This window comes from Diaporthe amygdali, assembly GCF_026229845.1.
Source record: "Diaporthe amygdali strain CAA958 chromosome Unknown NODE_4_length_2575358_cov_65_588622, whole genome shotgun sequence".
NCBI lineage: Eukaryota > Fungi > Ascomycota > Sordariomycetes > Diaporthales > Diaporthaceae > Diaporthe > Diaporthe amygdali.
In genome coordinates this window covers 231,600-257,916 of record NW_026517024.1, presented here as the reverse complement: position 1 = coordinate 257,916, position 26,317 = coordinate 231,600, and the positions used below count along the sequence as shown (strand labels likewise).

The 26,317-nt window shown below is 50.7% G+C and overlaps 9 protein-coding genes across 9 annotated transcripts; 6 read left to right on the top strand and 3 right to left on the bottom strand.

Annotated features, from left to right (window-relative positions):
* Window positions 1-174: 174 nt before the first annotated feature.
* On the top strand, window positions 175-2,409 carry J7T55_008258 (uncharacterized protein; the record flags this gene model as incomplete). Its single annotated transcript, XM_053138558.1, has 4 exons — window positions 175-190; window positions 266-570; window positions 627-1,261; window positions 1,353-2,409. 4 exons carry the CDS (start codon window positions 175-177, stop codon window positions 2,407-2,409), a joined length of 2,013 nt encoding a protein of 670 aa, XP_052997536.1.
* Window positions 2,410-3,961: 1,552 nt separating this feature from the next.
* J7T55_008257 (FAD binding domain-containing protein) lies at window positions 3,962-5,748 on the top strand (the record flags this gene model as incomplete). Its single annotated transcript, XM_053138557.1, has 4 exons — window positions 3,962-4,084; window positions 4,162-5,138; window positions 5,198-5,406; window positions 5,474-5,748. 4 exons carry the CDS (start codon window positions 3,962-3,964, stop codon window positions 5,746-5,748), a joined length of 1,584 nt encoding a protein of 527 aa, XP_052997535.1.
* Window positions 5,749-6,420: 672 nt separating this feature from the next.
* Window positions 6,421-6,805, bottom strand: J7T55_008256 (uncharacterized protein; the record flags this gene model as incomplete). Its single annotated transcript, XM_053138556.1, has 2 exons — window positions 6,421-6,674; window positions 6,742-6,805. 2 exons carry the CDS (start codon window positions 6,803-6,805, stop codon window positions 6,421-6,423), a joined length of 318 nt encoding a protein of 105 aa, XP_052997534.1.
* Window positions 6,806-7,483: 678 nt separating this feature from the next.
* Window positions 7,484-9,684, bottom strand: J7T55_008255 (uncharacterized protein; the record flags this gene model as incomplete). Its single annotated transcript, XM_053138555.1, has 3 exons — window positions 7,484-7,985; window positions 8,124-8,590; window positions 8,662-9,684. 3 exons carry the CDS (start codon window positions 9,682-9,684, stop codon window positions 7,484-7,486), a joined length of 1,992 nt encoding a protein of 663 aa, XP_052997533.1.
* Window positions 9,685-11,917: 2,233 nt separating this feature from the next.
* J7T55_008254 (c6 transcription) lies at window positions 11,918-12,766 on the top strand (the record flags this gene model as incomplete). Its single annotated transcript, XM_053138554.1, has 1 exon — window positions 11,918-12,766. One exon carries the CDS (start codon window positions 11,918-11,920, stop codon window positions 12,764-12,766), a length of 849 nt encoding a protein of 282 aa, XP_052997532.1.
* Window positions 12,767-14,981: 2,215 nt separating this feature from the next.
* On the top strand, window positions 14,982-16,694 carry J7T55_008253 (uncharacterized protein; the record flags this gene model as incomplete). Its single annotated transcript, XM_053138552.1, has 1 exon — window positions 14,982-16,694. One exon carries the CDS (start codon window positions 14,982-14,984, stop codon window positions 16,692-16,694), a length of 1,713 nt encoding a protein of 570 aa, XP_052997531.1.
* Window positions 16,695-17,118: 424 nt separating this feature from the next.
* J7T55_008252 (uncharacterized protein) lies at window positions 17,119-18,540 on the top strand (the record flags this gene model as incomplete). Its single annotated transcript, XM_053138551.1, has 3 exons — window positions 17,119-17,347; window positions 17,421-17,580; window positions 17,646-18,540. The coding sequence occupies 3 exons, from the start codon at window positions 17,119-17,121 to the stop codon at window positions 18,538-18,540; spliced, it is 1,284 nt and encodes a 427-aa protein (XP_052997530.1).
* Window positions 18,541-18,604: 64 nt separating this feature from the next.
* Window positions 18,605-20,311, bottom strand: J7T55_008251 (uncharacterized protein; the record flags this gene model as incomplete). Its single annotated transcript, XM_053138550.1, has 3 exons — window positions 18,605-19,051; window positions 19,161-20,078; window positions 20,189-20,311. 3 exons carry the CDS (start codon window positions 20,309-20,311, stop codon window positions 18,605-18,607), a joined length of 1,488 nt encoding a protein of 495 aa, XP_052997529.1.
* A 4,010-nt stretch (window positions 20,312-24,321) lies between these two features.
* J7T55_008249 (uncharacterized protein) lies at window positions 24,322-26,279 on the top strand (the record flags this gene model as incomplete). The annotated part of the gene is made up of 6 exons (XM_053138549.1): window positions 24,322-24,531; window positions 24,593-24,727; window positions 24,791-24,878; window positions 24,944-25,892; window positions 25,975-26,109; window positions 26,201-26,279. 6 exons carry the CDS (start codon window positions 24,322-24,324, stop codon window positions 26,277-26,279), a joined length of 1,596 nt encoding a protein of 531 aa, XP_052997528.1.
* Window positions 26,280-26,317: the final 38 nt, after the last annotated feature.

Sequence of the window (26,317 nt, the reverse complement as noted above, 5' to 3'; positions counted from 1 at the left end):
TCCAGCCGTGCATAAAACCCGCCAGCCAGCTCCAAGGATGCCAACAGACTCGGCCCACTGGAGATCCTCTCTGTGCTCATTTTCTCACATCAGCTCCCCGATTTCCCACGCGATTGACTGCAATTAAACGAATCACCACCAACTGAGAAGGCCATAGCCGACAGGAAACTCAAAATGGGTGTTTACCCAGGTCTTGGGCTGCCTCTCCGGCACTGGCCCGCAGCACGATCTGTTCTTAGAAATCGACCCCTTCAATATCCCACAGCAGCCCATCCAAATGTGAGAGGATCAGATTCTGAGATGCTCCCTGTCCGAGAAGTTGCAATGATGGGAGTGATGAACAGCCTCACGGACAAGAAAGACTGGCACAAAAAAGTCTTCGACGAGGCCATTGTTGAAAAATGGCGAGAAGAGGCAATGGCGATTCCTGACCAAAATCTTATGACAGCGGCTGCTGCACCGTCAAGTGATTGGTATAGAGCAGGTCCAGTGGATGTGGGCACTGAGCCTCGCCCTGAAAATACTTCGACAAGGGTGGAGGGAATCATGTCGAAGGCAGCTTTTGATTATGTACGGATTTGGTCTATCTGCACTTACAATTGTCAATCGGCTGATCGAATATACAGTGCATCCAAGAGCTGCAGAGCAAAGCTCGTTACTTCGAGGAAACTGCTCTCATACCAACACTTGATGCATCTGCGACTGTCATAAAGTCGGACGTGTTCATCAGCGACGAGCTCCAAGAAGCCTTGAGGCAGGCCTTCAAAACACTCCAGGAAGACCAGGCTGATGAGCCAGATTGGCATCCCGGCAGTCGTGATATGGTACAAGACTTGGTACATCCCTCAATGTACCCTCTCATTTACGGCCGAAGCAGGGCACTCAACGATGAAGTCGTTGGCGTGACTGAAGCGATTTCGCATTGGGCTGGGAAGGGCGAGATTGTCCCAAAAGACACTACTCCGGTACCAGAGAGGGCCCGTAGGACCTACAATGAATCGGAAATTCCAGATTCCTACTGGTCTTCTGCTTACCAATGGCTGCCGTCTAATGTCGGTTTCCGCGAGGACGGCAGTGTTAAGTTCATGAGTTACATCAACAACCTGCACCCGGAAAAGTACCCAGAAATCTACAACACAGTAGAGAGACTGATTGACAGGGCTCTACCTGCATGGGACCATTGCCTGCTGGAGACCAGGTCTTTTCGCACGTGTGGCCCTGGTCGGCGGGGATCGCGGTTCTCAATCCCTGAGAATGCTGAGTACGCCTTGATCTCTGCTTATCTTGTTTGCAAAACACCAACATCTCAATCTCGGGCTCAATACTGGACAGAGTACTGATCACAGACTTAGTGACGAGGAAACGGCAAATTGGAACCCATCAGACATGAGCGAAGTGGCCAATGTCGAGGTTGACCTAAGCCAGGATAGGAGGTTCGACTGGGTTGAAGAGGAGCAAGAACGAAAATGGAGGCTCTTACGTACGCCTGTTCTGAGAGAGCCGGATCCTTTTGTCGAAATCAATTACGACCCCTCAAAAGTGGTGGATGATCTGGACACCCCTCTGCATAGCCCGCCAACCCAACTCAAAGAGTCTGCGGCTCTCATGCGTGGCCTGCGCGAGAAGTTCCAGACATCAGGACTTCAAATCATCGTCAAGATGGCTTCCATCGAGCTGACTCCCGGGAAACCTGAGTTCCCCGGGGGAGGGTGGCACATCGAAGGTCTCCTCAACGAGCGAATCTGCGCGACTGCACTCTACTACTTGGACAGTGAGAACATCACTGATAGCAGCCTGTCCTTCCGCATGCATACTTCGTCCTACCAAGACGATCTCCAGGACCGCGTTGGTCAGGATTCATATCACTGGCTTGAGTGTTGCTACGGTACCAGTCTCTCCCACGGCAGCTCCTGCATTCAGAACTACGGTAGTGTCGAGACTCGCGAGGGGCGATTTCTAGCTTTCCCTAATGTCTTTCAACATCGCGTATCCCCCTTCAAACTGGCTGACCCAAACAAACCGGGCCATCGACGATTCATCGCGCTCTGGTTGGTCGACCCCCACTGCCGCATCATCTCAACTGCCAACGTACCGCCGCAGCAGCAAGACTGGTGGGCGGAGTCTGTATTCGGGAAATCCGAAGACAGCCAAGCGTCAGCCGCAAGCCGTCTGCCCGGCGAGATGGTACAGCTACTGCGAGAGAAGGGGGTTGCCCTCCCAAGCAGTGGCTCCACGGCCTCGCTGCCTCCGGAGTTGCTGGACATCGTGCGTGGTGGTTTTGATCTGCCAACACTTAGTCTCGAGGAGGCGAAGAAGCATCGGCTGAAGCTAATGGAGGAGAGGACTACGCACCACGGAGAGGCTATAAGAAGCTGGGAGCAGGCTAGTTATAGCTTCTGCGAGCATTAGTCGGAGCTTTCGCGCACACAAAATGCTCTTGTATTTCCACTTGACTCTACCTTCATTTTCCTTTCCTTTTCTTTTTTTTTTTTAAAAAAAAATTGAAGAAAAAAAGCAAAAATAGCACATGGTAGATTTAGTCTGAAAGCACCAAGGTTGTGGGAACCCCATTGCTTGTAAATGCAGATACCAAGACTCTCCAAGAAGGCAAGTGGATTACATGAGCCTCAGCAAATAATAACCAAATCAATTACTTCTCAAATACTCCAAAGGTCCAATTCAGGTTCGAAAGGAGAAGTGCGAGTGCTTTGATGTGGTAAACGCTGTGAAATCTCAGTCGGATGAGCAGCCAAGAACAAGGTGAACTTTATGTCTCAGATCTATGTTACGGTACATCAGGTTATGAGGTGAGTAGCACACTCCAGTATAGAGATTAATGCCACTTGAAGTGACGATACTGAGGGACGAGGATACTAGGAGGCAGCCCAATACCAAAATAAAATGCATCGTCATCTCCTCAAGCCCGTATCTATTCAACAACGGAAGCGTCGAGGTCTCATTTGTAAACTCATGTAGAATATCTGCACAACGACTTAGATACTGCCCTTACATGAATCATACACGGTCTACATGCAACCATGAATGCTGCGTAGGGGCACGATGGATATACACTCAAGCAAGGTTTCGACCAAAGTACTGACCGCAGTAACGTCGCCAAGCTCATAGTTTCCGGCCTCCCCTCAAGAGCAATTGTTGTTACAAACATGGTTGTGTCCGTGTAAGAAAATGCCGATTACGGTAAGTTCGGAGTTGATTTTCGGCTGTGAACTCACGGTCTTCGTGATGCTATGGTACTATACACGGTCACACAACAGCTATGTGACAGTTTCGCAACAACATCAGAGCTTTCTTCACTCATCACACCCAGGTGACCGAAAGAACATAGAGGATTAAGAACAATCGGCCCGAATACAAAATTGATCCCCAGGAACTTGGTGTGCGGGGAAGGTCTGAAGTTTCTGCAGCTCAGCTCCAAGAACAAGGCGCAGTGCTTGAAGCCACTTTGGATCTTCCCAGTTTGTTGGGAGAACAGGACAACGTTCGTCAATTCTGGAACTTACCGCACCTTGTAGCCTATTATTACATACATTTTCCAATAGTATCGCATGTTGCTATCGACTCGCGTATGAACTCGCCTCTTGTGCGTCATCCACTCTTGCCCCTTGTCTGCGGGTTCTCATGCGCCCAGACAAGCCGATGTATTGGCAGTGGAACTCGAGCAAGGTTGCGATGCGGAGATATGAGATAGGCACTGTCAATATTATGCTAAAGCCCGTTTATTCGTAAAGTCCTATCCTAAAAACCGAATGTAACGCTCTTGGAGGGCTGTTGTGATGTGGACGCAGCCTGCAGGGCTCCACTATTGCAGACTGTTGGACGGAGTGATGAACCAGACTCAAATATCACGAGGTCGCCAGAATCTCCTCTTCGAAATTGCAGATATCTGGGCCATGATTTTATCTATGTCTATACTTCCTTGAACTTTGGCATAACAAGAAACATGGTTTCCGCGAATTCTAGTATCTTTGTTTCGGCAGCACGGTATCTCCAGATTGCTCTGGCTTTGGCTCAAAACGAGCCCTCCCCGGGCCAATTACCTATCACAGCCAACTGTACTAAAACCGTAAGTGTGGAACTGACCCACTAGGAGATTAGCATGATACATTGTCAACTTCTGAGCACTGATTAAATCGATTATAGTGCAAGCAATTGGGCACTGAGTTCCCTTCTATATTTCATCCAGGCAACGACGACCCAGACTTTGCAATCTGGGATGCCAAAGCTCAAGGAGTTCAGCCAGCTTGCCGTGTGGAGCCGGGTAATGCCGTCGAGGTAGCCAGAGTTCTCGAGATCGCGGTTGAGAATCGCTGCCAGATTGCCATCAAGAGCGGTGGGCATTCCACTAACCGCGATGCATCCAACTCGGTCGGCGGAGTCACCGTCGACCTCGTGAGGATAAACCATGTCAGATTGCTGGATGACCACATTCAGGCCGACTTTGGACCAGGACTGATCCTCAGAGATGCATATGCTGCTCTCGAGCCATTCAACTTGAGCAACTTTGGCGGCAGGACAGCTGATGTCGGACTGGCCGGGTACACAATCGGGGGCGGACTGACCGCTCTTGCTCCCAAATTCGGACTGGCTCTTGACAATGTTTTTGAGTACGAGGTGAGCATTTGTTTCGAGTCCCATTGCGACGATGGATGGGCTATATGGCGAGTTGAAACTGACCACATCTACGCCAAGCTCGTGCTGCCCAACTCGACTATAGTCAATGTAAGCGAGCAAGTCCACCCAGACTTGTACTTTGCACTTCGTGGCGGCGGAAACAATTTCGGAATCATCACCAACTTTCGGGCACGCGTTGTTCCCCAAGGCCAAAGACTTGGCGGCGGGAAGACATATTCCGCGAACTACACCGATCAACTCATTGACCAGGGATACCAGCTTGCCACAACGCTGTCCAATGATTTGGACATGGCTTTCCACAACCGTTACTTCTATACTCAGTCCGAAGATTCCTTCAGTTGGAGTTTCTTTCAGGAATATAACCAGCCTGTCCTCAATCCATCTGTCTTTGATGGTCTCAATCAGATTCCTTCCCTCACAGATCAAGTCCGCATTGACCACGCGAGTGTCTTGTCACTCGACGAGGTTTCTCCACATGGATTTCGGTAAGAATGAATGGCCATCATCACTGCATGTTCGGGCGGTGTCTTCTAACGCGACGCAGACGCCTCTATGCCACAGTAACATTCCATCCGTCCCGGGAGCTTCACAGAAAAATCATCGACATCTTTGCCGAAGAAGTACAAGGCATCAAGGCGACAGCCAACCTCACGACGGCTATTGTTGTGCAGGCCCTACACATCAACTCAATCAAGGCCATGAATCAACGTGGAGGAAACGCTCTGGGTATTGAGTCTGACGGGTCATTGCTGAGTGAGTCCTCGACGCCCACAGCCCGCAATAGTACATCTCACACACTAATCAATCCACACACCGACAGTTGCGCTCCTGACACTGGGATGGGGAAAATCGGAGGATGACACTGCCATTTACAGCTTTGCTGAGAGGTGGACTAATCGTTCCAGGTCAGAGGCCGAGGCGAAGGGTCTCTTTCACCCTTGGCAGTATATTAATTATGCAGGTCCATTTCAGGACCCATTCTCGTCCTACGGTGAAGCTAGCAAACTTCGACTTCAGGAGATCCAGCGGAACACAGACCCGGCGGGAATATTCACTTCACAAGGACTTGTCCGGGGCTCTTTCAAACTGCTATGACCTCATCTTTGAGACTGTTCAAACGTTTAACTCTGATACCTACAGCTGCCCTTTGATTAACGGCTCCGACACCACTAGATTGCATATAGAAGGAGAGTCTGAATGACAATGAAACTGAAATCATGAATTACTTCTGATTGCGTCTTCGTGTTCTTTGTAATTACCAACCTTACAGGATTCGCTTAACCGAAGGAGGTCTTAGGGACGAAGTGAGTTGCTGCAACTTTCGCAGGACCCCAGCTCAAGTCTCATCGTAGATGAGATCATCGGTGTTGAAACCAGACAAGGGAAATAAATGTATGCTTCCAATAAGCGTGAATGCGACCGGTTACTGTCCCGCAGCCTGTCCAGTGGTCTGCCCAGCGCCACACAGCCTGCTTCGAGGAGTTGTGATCTGTGTGATAAATTGGAGGGCGCCCATTCCATATCGGTGATCAGTTATTTGGTGGTCTCACGTATTTCATCTGTTTAGAACTGACCATTCCACTCTTAGGTAATCAAAAAGCTTATTCACAAGAGGAGAGATCAGTTTTTAGACATGTCGAGAAATTGTACAATGATTAAGCGGACGACGGATACAGACCCGTGAGGGTAGTCGTCAACTGTCCTACCCAACATCATGCCCAGCCTTCTTCTTACAGACTTGCTCAAGAGTCTCTACCACAAGACCCCTCAACGGCGGTGTCTCCTCCTCTCTTTCCTCTCCATGTGCTTGATGATCTCCTCGGACAGAGGGTACTTCAGCTGGTTGATGATTGCTCCGTAAAACCTGAATTCCCGGCCCCTATGCTCGGTGCTTCGGTACTTCTGGGCGGCCTCCCTCATCAGAACATCCTCTGTGTCGCCGTATGCGGCGGCGTACCGTTTTGCTGTATCGACAATATAGACAGCTTGCAGGGAAACATCGCCGGCGTCAATGTTAAAGTCTAATCGACAAAATCATATTAGATGCGTTACGAGCTGGATGGGGTGGACGGAATGAGAATAGCTGACCTCGAACAAAGTCGAAGTAGGACCTATAACCCTCTTGGGGTTGGCATTGTTGGTATGAGGGCATCTTGGAAACTATATGGACTTCGCTGTGGTGTGAATTGAGCGTGTCACAATGACGTTGATCTGTATGTATCAACGGATCGAACTGGAAGCTCTGTATATGCGGGTGTAAAGAAACTGCTGAAAGCTCTAGTATTTATTTTGCTACGAAATCCACGGGTCCATATCACTTGCCTTTATATTCAACGGAGAGACTGCAATCGAGTCGAGCTGATGATGGGAGTCTGCAACATCTTCGCATTGCATCTCTGTGCTATTCACGTTGAGATAGATGACGTTGGGCAGCAGCGGTCCAGCCTCTGATAGTCACAAACAGCACAGGTATAACCGAGGGCGGCAACAGCGGCGGTAACAACGGCGGTGTGGACTGCTTCAGCGGCCGTAAGACCCTGGCTCGAATCTGTCTCGCGCCAGCCCGCTGCCGTGCACCCAGACTAGAACAACATGTAACAAGTAGAAGCTTCCGGACCACAGCATTCATATATACATGTCAAGTTACCCAATCCCCCTCGCTTGTGCTCACGAGTGGGGGCGGGGGTGTGTCGTGGAAAGTAAGGTGATGATCCGACAGCTGAAAACTGTTTGCTGCCCATGGGGTTGTGTATCAATGGCTCCCAAACAATCAGATAACACAGCGTTGTGATCCGAGCTCAACCCGTCTGCGCGAATGCTCACCGCTGTCTCACAACAACCAGGGCTGCCACTTGGCCAGCTCTTGAATGTGCTCTTTCCAAGTGGTGATGGGGTCCTGAGTCGCTGTCGTGGCTCCCATCTCCGAGACTTTGTTCTCCTTGACACCATACAGGTACGGCTTCTCATTAGCGTAACAGGCCGTCTCTGGTTCCTCAGGAAGCGTTCCGTTCAATATAAAAGCCTTCGCCAGATCTTCTGTGCAATTAGACAGGTCCCGGGATGAGTGACCATAGCCGTGATGAGCGATGAGCCTGGCATTTTTGCCCATCTCGGCCGCTAGCCGTCTTCCATTCCTCAGTGGCGTTGCGGGATCGTGAGTTTCCGCAATGAGCAAAACGGGATTCTTCAAGGTGTTGTTCAGAGCTCCTCGATATGCCTCAGCTACGTCTGGCCAATAAGCTGTAAAATGACGGCAGGGAAACACATTCGAAAAGCGCGAATTGCCCGAGATGAAACTCTTCGAAGTCATGTTTGCCCAGAGGGAGGACCACCTTAGAGGATGTGTCAGCAGATTGTTCCCACTTATCTCAATGCATCAATGTCGTAGAGAGTCTTCATCCCTTATACTTCTCACGAATCTACCCTCAAGACCGCATAGGGAAGGATATGAATCTTAAAAAAGCACTGACCAGTCAAGCCCCTCGGGGGGTGCGTCATATGCATCACCACAAATGACGATATAGGTGAGCTCATCTGTCGAGGGCCTGGGCGAAGGCAGCTGAGGCAGAGTCGGGTCATATTCCCAGGCTGATAGCTCAAGAAAACTGGCAGCTAATGTCGAATTTCCGGCTTCAAGATCATAGAGCATCTCAGCCAAGGCCGGCCAACTCTTTGCATTGTACAATGATCCGTAGATGGCGCTGATGAGAGCAGAGTAAGTGACGAGAGAAGGGCCACTGTTCTTTGTATAGCCCGGGATTGGGTCACTGATTAGGCCCGTAACTAGTGTCTCTACGCGCTTTTCCAAATCCTTGAGCGTGACTGGTCTTCCACCATGTGGTTTCGCCAGTGCGCAGTGCTGCGGTCCAGCATTGAGGCACTCGCCTAGGAAGCCGTCACGGAATGCATCGGTCACATTGTCCAGGGCAGTCCAGCCCTGAGTGGCAAAAGGTCAGCACAACCGAGTGGAAAGGAGGAGAAGCACAGATAGTCCCCAGCTTCACTTACAAATCCACCAAGCAACCGATGATCGCGGACGTATTCCGTCCCATCCAATATGATCCGACCAACACTGTCCGGAAACATATTGGCGTAAGTCTGTCCGATTCCAGTCCCATAGGAAACGAGGTAACCGGTCAAGTCATCCTCGCCAAGGGCTTTCCTGATCTCCTCTAGATCCCTTGCAACTAGCGTGGTCGTCATAAAGCGCCCCAAGTCGCCATGCCTCTTCCAACAAGCATGGAAAGTTGCATTGTTCATTGCATCGGTTATTCTAAGCTGCGTCTCAGGGTCTGAGTGCTGTTCGCGGTACTGGCCAGTGAGGGCGGACCATCTATCTCTATCAGCATCATAGGGGTAGCAGGATATGGCCGGCTGACTCGCGTTCACCCCCCTAGGATCCCATCCCAAGGTATCAAATTGGGAATATGTAAAGCGCTCTGTGAGCTGCTGCCCAGAGCTCCAGACCATGCGTGTCCCGCTGCCGCCCGGCCCCCCAGGTTCAAGGACGAGCGTTCTCTCGCTCTTGCTACCAGCCCCAGGAGGGGAAGACCCATCCGTACGAGCGAGTCCTGACACTTGGAACTTGGTCACTGCCAGACGAGTGATGCGAGGATCGGATTCGTTCTTATAGTCCAGTGGTACGTCGATGTAACCGCAGAGATAAATGCCCCGACCGGCGTATGGATCCTCGGAAGAGCCAGTCGTGCTGTTCCCCCAGCTCCAATGGTCCGGGTCCGGGTCAAATAACTTGGCCCAACTAAGTTCATGGTCTTTGTCGTTCAATGCAGGAGGTCGAGTGATGTTAGTGCATGGCAGAAACTTGAACGCGTCGTTTGGCTGCGGGAAATTCCCGTATGGAGAGAGTGCGCTGTGTTGGTGATGAGAGCAGTGATGACGGAAGACCGGCCATCCCCTCGTCGCAAGGTGATACACGCTCACAAGACCGACGAGGCCGAAGAGGAGCGCAAATGGGGAGCGCCGCCTTGTCTGCGGCTGAACAATTCCGCCTGATGCAGAGATCTTCTCCATTATCTCCGGGCTGCCTGCTTTAGTCGGACAGTTGTGAAGTTGACCGGAGAAAACAACGAGGTCGTTGCGTCGTTGTATTTGTGGATATGATTACGCTATGCCGGTGTGAAGTCGCGCCGGAGCTAACCCGGAGAAGAAGGATCTAACCGTGTAGTCAGTCATACAGGGCTAGAGCCTTAATTAACCCATGTCCTTAAGAGCTCCATTCACACCCTCGTCGCAAACATAGTCACAAACAACGGTATGAAAGCGGCGGCTTAACAAGTCCAGGTAGTACACGCTATTCAAAACGTGCCTATGTAGACTTGAATCCGGCGTTGTGTTTCTCAAACACTTGCCACCTGGTGCTACATTTCTTCAGTGAATAATTTGTTGATTCAGCTGTAAAATGGGTTTAACATGACCATTTACAATCTCATAAAAATAATCTCTTTTCCCCCTGCACCCTTTTCAAAATGCTCTTCCTATTATCTTCGCCCATCGCATGTAATTCCAGGAATGGCCCATCTGTGCTCACCATCCATAATGTTATCAACCATCAAAATACTAAGCAGCAGTTATTTCTCTGCTCTTCAACGAGCTATCAGCAACGTACTCAATACCGAACTTGCTGTCGCCACCTACAGGCAGGTCATTGACGGTTTGGCTATCTGAGATGTCGCATGGTGTGACAGCGCGTTGACCGCTGCACTATAGCTAGGGCTGTTTCCTTATTCAAAAAGTCGGAATTCCAGAACGCCTTCTAGAACACAGTGCAGTCTTAAATAGCTGTGCCGTCACACATGAGACCGCAGTCGTTATATATTATAGGCATTGCATCCTATCCACGACCACAGGAATCTCTGTGCCGATGTTGCAGACAAATTAAGGGCCATCAAGGTTGATCTTCAGAGTGACAGCACTTCCCAGTGTGAGTATCTTATCCTAGATATGACTAAGTACGAATATGCATGCTAAATCACGCTCGCCGTGGTCATTAATCCTTTCTCCCCAACCCTTTGATTATATGTGTACACTGCTGCCTGTAGTGGCATGTGAATCTTGGCATTTCGAGTATTCCTGTATTAAAGACTAAAATAAAAATAAACTAATTATCAAGCTTTTAAAGAATAATTTTAAAAAAAGAAAAGGAAAGAAAAGAAAAGAAGGAGAAAAGGAGGAGAAAAAGGAAAAGGAAAGGAAAGGAAAGGGAAAGAAAGGAAGACGAAAGAAGAAAAAAAAAAGGAAGAAAAGCTTGCCATCAATCAGAGGTAACCTTCCTTCTTACTTTTTTCTTAGCAAGACAAGGTCTTGTTCAGAATTCTACAATATGAGCGAGACTTGCGGGCATTGTCTCTTCTATTTCTCTCCTGTGACACCTTACGGCGGTGTGCCCCAAGCCAAAAGGGGGTTTTGGAAGGTCAGCCCTGCTGCACACCATAGGAATGGCAGAAGAAGTAAGTGAGATTGAGTCACCTGGCAAGTGGACTTGCGGGGCTTGGAATATTCTCACCGAGCGTGGGTAGGATGAGTGCGCCTGGCTCGAGTGGACCAAGGCGTGCGAAGTGTCGCATGGCCTGAGAAGGATCATCACCCACCGGTGCGGCCGACAATACTGCTGACAAGTGTCCGATTTAATCATCTCAGCCTTACAGCATGGCAGGGGGAGGAAGAGGCTTGATGCCCTCGTGAAAGCTATCGTCTCTGCCTGGTTGAGACTGTGGCGGTGGGGGCGGGCACTCGCAGGCTATGAGCCTCATCGCTCGGTCGTAAGCGAATGTTGTGCTTGGTGGCTGTGAGACGCACAAATAGTTCCATGGGCCTATGAAAGAAAATGAACGGGTCGACAGCCACATTTGGACATTTTGGTCATCGAAGTTGAGACAGCGCGGCACAGGGCCGGTGAAGGATCGTCCCTGGGGTAAGACGAACAACATGGCGAAGTTGATCACCTGTCGTGCAGAATGACTGTTCCTTCCATCAACTCTCTCTGACCACCTTCATATTCAGCATTGCACGTTTCGGTCAAGGCGCGAATTCACGATGCCTGGTCCTCAAGAAAGACCAGCGGAGCATAAAAGGTTGGTTAAGCCCTCAGCAATGAGATTCATCGAGATGTTATAGTCAAACCGCATCCACTCTGCCACGGATCTTCAAATTCTACTCTCAGATCACAATAGCGTCCGACTTCTTCGCGTCCGACTTCTTCGCGTCCGACTTCTTCGCGTCTGTATTTTCTTTCTGAATTATTACAATGTCCTCGCAAAACCCAGAAACACAAGCTGCACCGAAGCCAGTTGAGACATCTCCACTGCTCGCTTCTGCCGGCCAGCCTGGAGCCACAGAAGCGCGAGACCAGCAGCCACCACAGCAACCACCGCAGCAACCACCACAGCAACCACCACAGCAACCACCGGCCTTCAACACGGACGCGAAGATCTCAAACAAGAATCCTACGACGCCCATTGCACGTCTGCCAAAGGTTGACACAGACTTATCATGGGCAACACCCGCTGGCCTACGGATGAGAGACAACAACGACGACGGCCAGGTGCTCCTCGTCTTCAGGCGGGCGGTCGGGATCAATAGCGACCGCGCGAGCACCTTCACGGACAGCGAGACGCTTGAGAAAGGGCGGCGGCACGCAGTTGGCGTGTATAGGAGCGTCATCCAGCAACAGCGGCGGAAGAAGCTGCAGCACCACACCCTCGGCGTCATCCTCTACATCTCCCATTTTATCCAGATCATCGTGGCGGCGGTGCTGACCGCACTTGGCCCCAACGCGAAGTTCTACGAGGTGCCTATCACCGTCCTCGGCGCCGTGAACACGGTCATCGCCGGTATACTGGCCCTGCTGAAGGGGTCTGGGGTTATTGAGCGGCTCTCCAAGGACGAGGTGGAATTCCGAAAATTGCAGGACTGGATTGAAGAAACGGAAGCTATGATCTCGGTCGGGATCTTGGGTAGGAACCGGAAGGAAGTTGGGGGCCTTGTGGAGCAAGCCTTTCGCAAGTACAATGCCTGCTTTGGGCAGTCTTACGAGGTCATGTCGTCGTCCAACATCCAGGGGCTGAGCGACTCCTCCAGGGATGGCGACAGGTAAAATCAGAGTGCGAGAAGTCCGAGCTTACCAGAACGGTCGATCCTTTCCCCATATTCCACGCTCAACGCAGAGCTTACAGGGCTTAGCCAGGCAGCGTTGTGACATTCAGCCTCACAGTTTTCACAGCATTTCCCCCTTTAGGAATAGTCTGACATAGAGTAATATAGCATAGAATTTTATTGATACACAACTAGATCTCACGTAATATTGCAAGCGGGAGGACGGGAAAGCCACATGGCTTAAAAAGAATATGAGACGAACATGCTGTAAGCATCGGTGTGCTTTACATGAGATCTCAAATGTGACCCCCACTCTGATGCACGACAGGGCTGACTTTCCAAAAACTTGTGAGGGCCCTGTAGCCAAGGCACCTATCGATAACTTATCTTGTCAGCCCACTGCCTGTAAACAGCTTCCAGCGCACATACGCAACTGCGTTACTTCAATTTTTTTTTTGGGAAAAAAAGAAGGGGGGGATATAAAATGAAGAAATACTAAAGAAAGAAAAGAAAGAAGAAAAAGTAAATATATCTACACCACGTGTGCAGGATGAGATGTCGCCTGGCATTGGCACACCAAAATGTTAGGCACGTCAATAAAAGTAAGATGGTTTTGCTGTAAACAAGGGCCAGCCGTGTCATGAGAGCTCCAAATTACATTTATTGTCATTGTCGGGTCGTTCCTGCCTATGATTGTCCCCAAATCTTGCAATGCATCTGCGCTGGATCGTCCTTGTCGGTGAATAGAGGGGTTCGATGGCCCAGGACGACCGCATTGTTTGAACTCGCCAGATGCTCGTCCCATATTCACGATAGTTTCTCCACCAACCCTGGGAGACGGGCATAAGAAGATGGAAGGTAGAAATCACTGTTGGGTAGCGGAGGTATTCAAGGGTTGCGGGTCCACAAATGCCGTCAACGTCCCAAACAAGAGGTTTCCAGGGGAAGAGGCGCTTCTCGTAGTCAGGCGCAAAGCTGTTCGCACCCCGTTATTGAAACTAGCCACTAGGGTATTAGTGACGACCCGTGAGTGCGTGGCCCACTTCAGTGCTCCGGCTCATTTCAGCTCCTAACCTTGGTTCAACCTCATCAACCCCCTGTTCGCGCTGTGCAGGGTCCTCGCAGAAGTTCGGTCGCAGGCGCTGTTCGCATATGGATTGAGACAAGAGCAAGCAGCGGGGCACGACTCAATGGGACATCGAGTCACAGGTTGAAATGGGCCCATTTGTCTGGCGTGTCTTTGCGAAAACCTGTGAGGGAGCGATGGCTTCGCGCGTGACGATCATTTTGCAGACGCGCACAGATACCCTCCTTGATAACTGCAAAATCTATCCAGTCTTCTCTTACCGTTTGTTTAGTTTCGAAGTGTCAATCTTGTGACATTTGGCAAAGCCCACAGCGCAAAGACGGGGAAGGGAAGATAGAGACAAAGACCAGTTCCTGCGTTCTGGGGCTACTTCATCTAACTTATTGACATCATCGAGGACATGAAAGACGAAGTAGTTTCAATCATCCAGTTTACATTGAGCAATCATGTGTTGATATTATGCGGCGGGAATGCTGCTATTAGACTAGCCGTTTGGAGTTGAAGATACCTATCTCCTAGGTGGGTATTTTGCAGCATACAACCTTTGGGCACAGAGGTCAGCCGTACATCGCGCTGCACCGTCCCTAGGAATGCACCGAAATGTCTCGAGATTCACCAGTGTCTCAATCATAATGGGCTCAGAGAGCCTTTCCCATTACACAAATTCAACGGGATTGGCTATAGAGTCGACCCATATCTATTCTTTGATACGTCGCATCACAGATGAATGCTTTCTCGACAGCATCCAGTGAGCCCAGCTAAGTCCTCCCTACCCGAAGTTCGTGCCGAGTGACTACGTAAAGCTCTCTTTCACACTGGCCAGCATTGTATTTATGTTCAAGCCAATCGGCGTCACGGCTGGAGGCACTGTCTTTGTCTTACTTGCTGACCAACAAACGCCACAGCAACGGGGCCCGAACCGGGCCCCGGAGCTGAAGCCAGGAAAGGCTCGCCGCCGCGCAAATTGTGTTGAGGAAACTCGATTCCACCTCAAATTGACCCGGGCCCAATGTGCACCGAAGCAAGATTGGAGCGTCAAGCTGCATTTGGAGGCCTGATCAGCGTTTAGCCGTTGCTTGGCTTTTGGTCTGATCCACTTTCAACTTTCATTTTCCGCGGCGGTGGCATTATGGCCAGCCCACAGCATCATGAGTCCCTGCCGGCCACACTCAAGACAAATCCTGCCGCGAAGGATTCTGGGGCGCTATCCTCTGAACTTGCCGAGTCTGCGCCAAAGACGTCTCGAGGCCTGCAATTTTGGCTCATCATTCTGTCGGGATGCCTCGTGGACTTTGCAACCGCGCTTGACGCGACCATCGTCACGACAGCGCTTCCCAGGATCACCACCGATCTCAAGGGAGAGTCCCAGTACGTCTGGCTTGCCAACACCTACGTGTTCGCCTGCACGGCCGTCATGCCTTTTGTTGGTCAGTCGTCCAACATCTTTGGTCGTAGAATGCCTATGATCATATCGGTGGTCCTCTTCTCCATCGGCAACGCCCTGGCTGGCGCGTCTGTCGACTCCAACATGCTGATCGCCGCCCGAGTGGTCACCGGCCTGGGAGGAGGGGGCATCTTCGTACTAAATGACTTGATCGTTTCCGACTTGGTGCCGGTTCGCGAGCGTGCCAAATTTCTCGGCATTCGCATCGCCATCGCAACGATCTCCACCATTATCGGGCCTGTCCTCGGTGGAGCTCTCGCGCAGGCATCATGGCGGTGGGTCTTCCTCATCAACCTGCCCTTCGGTGGTGTTGCGCTGCTTATCATGGTTCCCTTTCTTCGCCTGAGATACAAGCGCGAGCCCACCTGGGCGAAGGCGTTGGCACGCATCGACTTTCTCGGCAACGCCATCTTCATTGCCTCGATATCGGCCGTCCTGTTTGGTCTCATCATGGGAGGTACTCAGTACCCATGGTCTTCGTGGCACATTATTGTACCCCTGGTGCTAGGTTTTGCGGGCTGGGTTCTCTTTCACGTCCATCAGGCCTCACCTATTTGTAAAGAGCCAAGTATGCCCCCTCGGCTTTTCAACAACCGGACCTCAGTCACCTGTCTAGCCCTGGCTTACATCTCCAACAGCCTGCTAGAGTGGATCGTGTACTTTCTCCCGATCTATTTTCAATCCCTAAAGCAGGCTACACCGTTGGAATCCGGAATCGATGTCCTCCCCTTCAGTGTCTTTTATGTTCCGCTTGCCGTCCTGACCGGTGGTCTCATGTCCAAGTTCGGGAGATACAAACCGATACACTGGGTGGGATTTGGCTTCACATCGGTGGCTTGCGGGCTGCTCGCTATCCTGACCGCCACCTCTTCACGTGCTGCTTGGGTCTGTTTTCAACTTCTTCTGTCCATTGGTGCCGGCTTCACTATGATCAGTATCCTTCCTGTGATCCAAGCCTCGCATCCAGAATCGTACCTGGCCACGGCAACAAGTACCTTCGCCTTCGTGCGTAACTTTGGTTTCGTCTGGGGGATCACCATTCCCTCCGTCATCTTCAACGCACAGGTGAATCGAAATTTGTTCTGGGTTGAAGACGATGCAGTTCGCCAGCAGCTCAGAGACGGCGGTGCCTATGGCTACGCTGGCACGGGATTAATCAATGGACTTGAACCCGTCGTAAAAGAACAAGTGTTCGATGTGTACAGCTCAGCATTGAAGGCGGTGTGGGAAGCTGCTGCGGCCATGGCCGGTGTGGCTTTTTTCTTGGTGTTCCTGGAACAAAGTCTTGAGCTGAAAATGGACCAGGAAACAGAATTTGGTATGGAAGAGGAGAGGAAACGGAAGTATGAGAAGACTGAAGGAATCAATCGTGAATTGGAGCTTGGAACAGTGGAGTGAGCAGGATTAAATTTGTTGGAGCTCCACTGGATTCTGTTCTCTATGTGCTGAATCATATCTGGGTCTCAAGAACGTTTCTGATTTTAGCCCCTCCAAAGCTCGTAGAGCTAATCCAGGGCTTCATACCTTCTGTTCGGCCATAGCCGCGAATAGTTTAGCAGCAGTCTTATCGATATCCTGGCATAATGCAAGTCATTCTAATCATCTTTGTGTCAGAAGGTTTCCACACATACATGCGCCCGGGGCTCCAATTACCAAAACATATCCGAACGGCTTCCATGTCCACCCGGGAACCGAAAATAATTGGGGATCACCTCAACCGTGATTCGTAATCTCATGGACAGCTTTACCGGTAATCATAGGATCGGCTCAGCGCGTGTCATCCCTAGTTCACTTTTACGACAACGCTGTGGGTCTCTTCAATATGGCCTCATTCTTCATTTCATCACCTGGGATTAAGCTCGACGTCCAATCACACTCTCAAACATGTATCACCAGAAACAAAGCAGCGTTCTGTACCAAATGGCAACAACATGCCATATCAATCTGTTTTACTGCTTTCGTATTTTGTGGCTATTTGTGGTGGTATTTGAGGTGTTACCCGACCAAGCAACCAACAGGAAATAATATTTTTGACCTCGCACCCCTCATTGGTGAGTCCTGCTTACGCTGCTTGCATTCTTCTGCAAAGCCCCTAGGGACTGGAGTGAATGCTAACTATTTCAGATGGCCACAATGATTTCCCGATATGGGTTCGGGCATTCTACCAAAACCACATCTACCAACAAAACTTTAGCGGAGACATTGAGCTCTTTGGCCAGGTGGACTTCCCTCGCCTAAGGCAGGGCCGTCTCGGAGGCCAATTCTGGAGCGTATATGTCGAATGGTACGTTCTATAAGTCTTCTAAACACCACCGGATGATCTCAAATACTCCGGCTTACACAAAACAGCCCTCGGCAGTCCAGTAACTACTCAGACGAGACCTATCGGGAGATTGTCCACGACACCCTGCAGCAAATTGACCTTGTCCACCGTTTAGTGAAGGAGTATCCCTCGCACCTGGTCCACGCCTCCAGCGCCGCCGATATTCGTCATGCATTCGACGCACGGGGCCATCACCAACGGATCGCGTCGCTGATGGGTATCGAAGGCCTGCACCAAATCGGTAACAGCGCCAGCATCCTGCGCATCTACCACGCCCTTGGCGTTCGCTACACCACGCTCACGCATACGTGCCACAATATCTACGCGGACAGCGAGGAACCCGCGGCGCCGCTGCACGGCGGGTTATCGGATGCGGGGAGGGCGTTGGTCCGGGAGATGAATCGGCTGGGGATGATAGTGGACCTATCGCATACGAGTTTTCAAACGCAGCGCGATGCATTGGCGGTTGCTGCTGCGCCGATGCTGTTTTCGCATTCGAACGCGTTGGGAAGATGCAACCACACCCGGAACGTGCCGGATGATATCCTGCAGTCCGTGAAGCGCAATGGTGGTGTCGTTATGGTCACCTTCTACCCGGCCTTCCTGGAAGAAGACACCACTACTGCGTCATTGGAATCTGTTGCAGACCATATCCAATACATCGGTAGGATGATTGGTTATCAACATGTTGGTATCGGGTCTGACTTTGATGGCATGCCAGCGGGCCCGGAAGGCCTCGAGGATGTATCCAAGTACCCGGGTCTCATCAATGAGCTGCTCAGGCGGGAAGTCACACAAGACGATTTACTCGGGGTGATGGGTCTGAATGTTATTCGAGTGTTGGAACAGGTTGAGTCAGTCGCAGAAGTGATGAGGGATGTTCGACCGCTTGAGGACGACGTGAAACCATTCTTTGAATAACAGCCGCTTAACCTCGGAAAGAATCAAATTCTCCTTGAAAAATAAGGATCGTCATGATTTTCATTTATACAGGGATCGGTATCAGGGCCCCTATGATCGGCCTTGTAAGTGGAAATGGTGAAAACCGCGCTGTTCCAACCCGAAGCCTCAAGACCATGTCCCCCACGAGAGGTATGCTGCACCACATCGACATCAAGACCCAAATGTAGCCAATCACGTTAGCAACTCGTTGGACCCTCACACCGAGGGGCCCACCAATGGACTTTCGTGCGGCCCATATTGCAACGTCTTCTAGGGTGATGGCCGCGGCCTGCCAGACGAAGAAATACAGGAACCCGAGAGAGCTTTCCGCCGCTGTGATGTTGGACGGACGTGGAAGGCAGAGTTGGCCCAGAGCATGGAAGATGCCGGAGATACTGAAGGCTAGGTAAAGTTTCGTGTAAGATGAGAGGTTGCAGCCGCGGGGGATGCCAAGGGCGGCTGTGAAGGCATCAGTGTATGATGTGAGCATCTGGCATGTCCACGTAACGTCAGTATCGCCCCCAACATACTCGCATTGACAAGGACTCTATTGAAAATCGTCTTTGCCCTAACGAAGTGTATGACATCGAGAAACTTACATGCCGAAGTTGTTGATGCCAAAATGAACCCCAGAAAGAGCGCACCGTTCTGAGATGCTCGAACGATCCGAACATGGGAGGCCAATCCTGGTCAAGCAGTGAGCAAATGAACAAGCAAGGCTTTGTAAGATTGTTTATCCTGACCTCTGGTTTGCTCAGTCCGAGCAAGACCGCCAGAAATGCCCCTTGTGCGTACTGCATGCTCAGCATGAAGTAAGGCAAAGCCGCGAAAGAGGCCGACTTCGCGAGTCTCAAAGTCACATCGGGATGGCGCAGCGTCAAGTGTTTGCTGTCAGTCCACCCAACGTCGTCGTTCGGACTGGTGAAATTGAACCTGCGATGGAGCTCGTAGCAAAGATCCGCAATGAAGAAGCAGCCGATGAACTCCAGGAGGCGCTTCCCCAAGAACAGGTGCCTGGACGTGCTTGGAGACTGCGGGATGTTCTTGACCTGGTGGCTCCAGCGGATGCCACGCTGATTGAATATGAGGGCCGCGGTCCAGCGAAGCTTTCTAATTCCGAACGCAGCGTAGGATCGTGCTTCGCGTGCCGGCTTATCGATCCGCCAGAATTGGTCCTCGGGCCCGTCAGATGGCGAGAAAAGTAGTTTCGCGAGCGTGGCTAGATGAAATGACCAAGAAATCGAAAATGGTTGGGCCAACCCGAAATCTTTGGTGAAGTATGGGTGGAAATTGCAATGTATGGCCAATGCGATGATGAGAAAGCTGAAGATCGTTCGCCGCCCGCGGAATGGGCTACTCGCCAGCGCGGAGATCTGGCATGTCCATAGCAGGATGTGAGGCAAGATGGAAGAATCTGGCTCCTCCAACGTCATATTGGGAGACGCTCCACCCATGATCCTCGGCGTGCGTGACAGGGGCACCGGACTGATTGGATCTACTGATCGTACCTCGAAATGCTATATGTTGAAATAAAGATGGGTTTTGATCTGCGAATTGAAGTTTGCGTCCGTCTGAATAGCGGTAATAGTGTTTTATTGGTCTCGATCCTCGTCGCGTACGTACATACCTGAATCTTCCCAGAACTCAATGGGAAGTGCTGACCAATATCGGGTCCCGCGACAAAACCGACACTGTCCAAGTGTATCGCCGGACGGTCCCCGAGGATGGTAAAATTCGCGGACGACATCATACCAAGAAACGGATCGTTTGAAGGTATTAATATTGCAGTCGCTTCTGTGCTCATTCATGCAAAAGGAGAGTCACGTTGAAGAGCATCGCTACTGGGCACCGGTAAAGCAATCTCGACGTGTAATCATGACACAAGCGCACGATACCGAGGCCAGCTGTGAGCCGAATCATCCCTCAGACGTGTTTCGACTCCTGACCGATCTCACTAATGATCTCGAGCGCCACTTGCGACTGCTGCAGACACATGGACCACGCCTGCTCGACAGCCTCCATGACAGCAATCAGCTCCCTGACACGAAAAGTTTGGCGCAAGCCGCTCACGCGGTCGACCTCTTACACAGGATTCAGGTGCTTCTCGACCCACCGCTTTTGATCCTCGCCGACCATTTTCTGGGTAAGTCTGGTGGTGCGGTCACTCGAACGTGACTCTCGTTCTGCTGAACTATACATGCGCTTACTCAATGGCGACTAGGGTATGTTAAATCGAAATGCCTACTGGCCGCAGTTGATAGGGGAGTGCCCGATGCTCTCAAAACGCAGCCCCTGACGCTGGATGGACTGGCTCAGGCAACACAATCTCGCAGCGATCGTCTGGGCCAGATTCTACGCATTCTCTGTAACGCCGGGATTTTCGCTTTCGAGGAATCGACCGGTCACTACTCAAACACCCCGGCTTCTTCCCTTCTCCGGTCCGATCATTGGACACATTGGCAGAATTGGGTCAAGCTCTACGGGAACCAATTTTACGACATTGCTCGTGGAATCCCGGCGTCGGTTCACAACGACTCGAAGAGATGGGCGGCGCAGGTCAATTATGACACAGATGACAATATGTTTACCTTCTTCAAACGACAAGGCTGGGTTCCCGAGTTGCACCGAACGTTAGGAGGAGGAGCCGCTGCGCAGATGCCGGGAATTCTTGCGGATTATCCTTGGGAGGAGGTCTCTCATGATGTTGTGATGGATGTTGGTGGGGGCAGCGGCGCGTTCATCGCCGGCTTGGTCCGCCAATATCCTACTATGCGCGGGGGCATTTATGACCTGCCGCACATAATCGACCATGTTCGTCCCTTCTTCCGGCCAAGCGGTCATTTTTCGGATATTGAAGATCAATTCCGCGATGAAGATCTTGTCGAAGGAGACTTCTTCGAGTCAGTACCGGCGCGTGCGGTGTACACTATGAAATGGTGCCTCCACGACTGGAAGGACGCTCAAGCGGTGGTAATCTTGAAGAACATCCGGCAGAGTATCATGCTGGGGCCCAACAGTAGGTTAGTGGTCTTGGAGGCTATTTTGTCGGATAGTCAGTCAGATCGGTTGAGCCAGTACGCGGACATCAACATGATGATGACTGCTGATGGTCAGGAACGAACGGAAGCGCAGTGGCGGGCATTGGCTGAACGCTCAGGCTGGCAAATTAAGGAGATCTATGATTTAAGAAGAGCCTGGGTGAAAGCTATGGATTTCAGACCTGTAATAGACAACCCCCAAACGGCAGAAGGGATTGTGAGCCGATAAGAGCCATCGGGGAGCGGTTCGGTAGCAACCACGGGTCCCGGAAGACCCGGCGAACAATAAACTGACAAGACCAGGTCTCATAGGCCCAAAGTTAATGCGAACTGGAACGGCATAAAAAGACCCTATGTAAATTCTCAGTTTCCTGCAGACACGATAGTCCTCAAATCAGACATCAGCTAGGGGGTCCCATCTTCAAACCGTTACTCGCTGGCGAACGATACCTGAGCAGTCAGTGACCATGCCGGATACCACCGTGTACGACGACGACAACGTAGCTCTCTTAACCAGTGAAAGCAACGATGACTCTCCGAAAAATGACAATACCACGTGCGCTCTTCCTCAAGCTTTCCCAGTCGAACGCGCCTTACCAATCGCTCTTCTTGCCGCACTGGCCATGGCTTCGACAGCTGCGACAGCCTACTTCGCCTTTGCGAGCCTGCTCTGCAAAGATCCACTCCATTGCAGGAGCTCTGAAACCAGCAAATATGCTGGATTTATGGCTGTTGCCACATGCATTGCCAATATTCTTGGCATGTCCGCGTTAGGGCATCTGCAGAAGGTCGCGACTATGAATTGCAAATTTGGTCTGTTACTCTGGATGACGATCCGTTCAATGAGTGCGGTGATGCTTCTGGTTGGCGGTGAGCGTCTTTCACCCCATCGTCAGACGAGACAGGAAAATCTAATCTGTGAATGAAAGTGGCTGTTGATAACATCTATGTTGCTCTCTCGAGCCGCATTTTTGAGGGACTCGCCTCTGACAATCTTTTACACTTTACCCTCAGTTCCATATATGCGCAAGCTCAAGGTGATGAATGGGAAGCATCTTCACTCATCAGCTACTCGCTTGCACTTTATATGGTGGGCATCTCCGTCAGCCCTGTTGTAGCAGGCCTATTCAGAAGCTTCACCATCAGCTGTTTTATTGCCATCGGTCTCTTCAGCTTGTCTATATTATACACCCAGGTTTGCATCAAAAATCACGCCTCAACAGAAAAGAAAACGCCGACAAACACTTTACTGGACAATGAGAATCGCCAAAATCGAAACGATTTAATTAACCCCATTCGTGAATGGTTCGTCACTCTGCTGTCACCATTGCGACCTTTCCAGAATCAGCCTGTGTATGTTCTAATCGGCTGGAGTCTCTTCACCTATAATATCATTCAGTCGTACATATTCAATGCTTTGTTGGTGTACACATCAGCCAGCTTTGGCTTCACAGGAAAGCAGAACGGTTTTATTATATCCATTGCCCATTCTGTGGCAGCATGCTATGTGTTTGCCACCCTGTATCTTGTACCGCGGACTATAAAAGCATTTAGAGCGAGACGTGGGGCATCTGTTTCACCCAGAGCAAAGTCAGCCGCCAGACGAAGAGACTTTGTTCTGGCCCTGGTCTCACTTTCTATCCAGGCTTTGTCATTATTGGGCCTGGTCTTCGCCACCAAACCATGGCAATTGTATGCTATCACCTTCTTTCTCTCATTTGGTCTTCCCACCCCTTCGTTCATCAAGGCATATTTTGTGAGTCTCTTCCAGAGTAACGAAAGACCAATAGCTCTAGCAGGGTTGGCTGTTATGGAAACCTTGGGAAGTGTAGTAGGGCCTCTCTTTTTCGGTGGATTGCAGGCGTATTTTACAGCAACTGGAAGCGTCTTCTACTTCGCTGCTGGGCTGACTGGACTCTCACTAATGCTACTGAGCGTCGGTGGGCTACTGATAAGGATAACGATCGTTGAATCTGAGAATGGGGGCATAGATTCAGCGACGAGAGTCACAGTCTTTCAAAGAGTCTCAGAATGATTCAGCTTGCACATTGGGATCAAGAGGATGCAGTTTCATCTGACAAAAAAAATCTTAGATTAGCCAGCAAACGCCATTCATAAGGTCATCCAAAGTAGGTCTTTGACCAGTATGCTGATTGGGTCAAATAGAGGTGGCTACGTTGGCAATGCACAGGCGCAATCGTTGGGGGTCTATACCTGTCAAAATGAACAGGAAATCGTTAGGTGTCGAGCCCGTTATAGCACAACAACCGACGCAAATGTATAGACGCGCGTATTCAGCCTCAACAGCTCAACCATTTTTTACTCGTACAACAACAGATGAGCAGCCTAGAGCCAGCATTTGCCAGACTCGACTTCCTGCCGGTCCATGGCCCACACTGTGTTGGATGGCTTACGGCCCGACCATCTATACAGAGCCATGTGGTACTGGGTACCTCCCAACCGGCTCCCGGAGACATAAGCCGCCGCCACGCGAATTCCATGACATCAATTGTGATCGTACAATAGCAATTGTCCACATTGTATTGTACACCGGGAAAAAAAACAGGGAATTAGTCATCTTTCAATCGACTACCTAGGTCCTTACGGCCTCTACAAACCAGCCATACACCAGCTTAATTGGACTGTCCCTTTACCAGCCAGTAGCCCTTTAAGTCCCCAAAATTCTGTTTGCACAAGGAAGCAGAACATCCAAGCAGTGGCAATGCCTAGACTTCCGCAAATACACGACCATCCTCTCGATGTGGCGACCTGCGCAGCACTTCTGCTCGCACTCGCAGCCCTAACCCTCCTTGCGTCGCCCGCACGAAGTCCCTTTGTCCGAATTGGCAAATCATGGCCTTCCTCACTGCTCTCTGGAAGATACGCTTCGACCTTCACAATGGAAAAGCAAATGCAAGAAGGATATACGAAGGTAATCACGCTGGGATTCCGTGACTCTGTTTGGCGAAAACTTACGTTTTTCTGCACAAAAGGTCATCACAAATTCTCAACGACCATTTGTGATGAAATTCTGGGCCTTGGACTATGTCTTCCTGCCAGCCAAATACCTTGTCGATGTCAAGCGGGCAGATACACAGACTTTAAATTTCATGGAAAATATTAGCGAGGTTAGCCTATTCAAGGATGAGTGAACACCTCTTAATTTTGACGATGATACTTACTACGACTAGGCATTCAGCCTGTATGCCTCAGTCGGCGATCTCTACTCATCGGATCTCATGGCCGATGTAGTGAGAAGGGGCATCAACACTCGACTACGTATTTATTCCTTCAAAACATTGATTTAATAGGCCGGGATTTGAAGCTGACAACGTGAAATGTAGCAAAAGTGGTATCACTTCTCAGTGAAGAATGTGACTACGCGTTCGGAGAGGAGATTGGATCGTCGACAGAATGGACCACTTTCACTGCGGCAACTCTACTTGGGAACATAATGCACCGTACCACCAGCAGAATACTTATCGGCCCAGAGCTCTGCCGCAGCGAGTCGTTTATTCGCACCTCCATGACATTCGCAAATTCAATTTTTGTCAATGGCCTTCTCCTAAGCATGCTGCCACTAGGGCCCTTCCGTCGCGTAGCGAGCCAGATGCTTTCAGTATTTCACCGAAGAAACCTACGGAAGGCTATGCAAATTGTGCTACCGCTTGTCGAAGCACGATTTGAAGAGTTTCAGACTCGGTCCGTAAGGCCACGGAGAAATGATTGGATGCATAGGGAGGGCCATGGGTGCGTCGATGCTATAGAATGGAGTCTTGAGCTCTCAAAGGATCTGCATGTGAAAGATCACAATCCACGACGAATCGCCCTATCGCTGCTGCACAATCTGTGGGCTGGCAGTGCTGCACCAGGTGGACTCGTTACACAGATGGTCTTCCAGGTCCTCCTCGAGCCACCATCGAAGTACCTGACTCCCCTTCGTTTGGAGGCTGAAAAGGTTATAGGACTGCATGGCCGCACAGATAAGGCGCTGAGCAGCATGCCGCTGATGGACTCTTTTATTCGTGAGATTAACCGGCTCTACCCCACAGGTTCTGCTACATGCGCGCGAACCGTCATGGACCCGCGAGGCTTCACGTTTCACGACGGGTTGAAGCTCCCTTCGGGGACGAGGATCGCGATCCCAGTGCTTTCGATCCAGACAGATCCCGAGAACTTCACAGACCCTCTTGCATTCGATGGTTTCAGATTCGCTCAACTGGGAGAAGGGCTCTTTGATGATACGGGCGATTGGAAATGGGGTGCTGCCACCGTCTCAGAAACTAATCTAGCGTAAGTTCAGGATGCATCGATTCTACCCTCACGCGAACAAGCTGAGTCCTGTATACTAACTGCAGACACACTATACTTCCAGATTCGGATTCGGAAAGCACTCTTGTACGGGACGCTTCTACGCCATCAGAAAGGCCAAGCTCATTTTTAGCAAGCTCATCCTCGAGTATGAGTTGCAGTGGGCCGGGGATGCTCCAAAGGCCATGCCATCCAGATTGTCTGTCAACGGACAATTCGCCCCAAATCAGACTCAAAGGATTTCTATAAAGCGAAGAAAGTCGTAGACACCTCAAACTTGCCAAACATAGATCATATGGGAAGTCTCACGGAGAGTCGCAGAATGATACAATACTCGTTCGTGAGCAGTGGCAATCTATTCCGAGCTAGACGTTTGGCTTCTAATGTCGGCAGACTTGGCCGCTGTA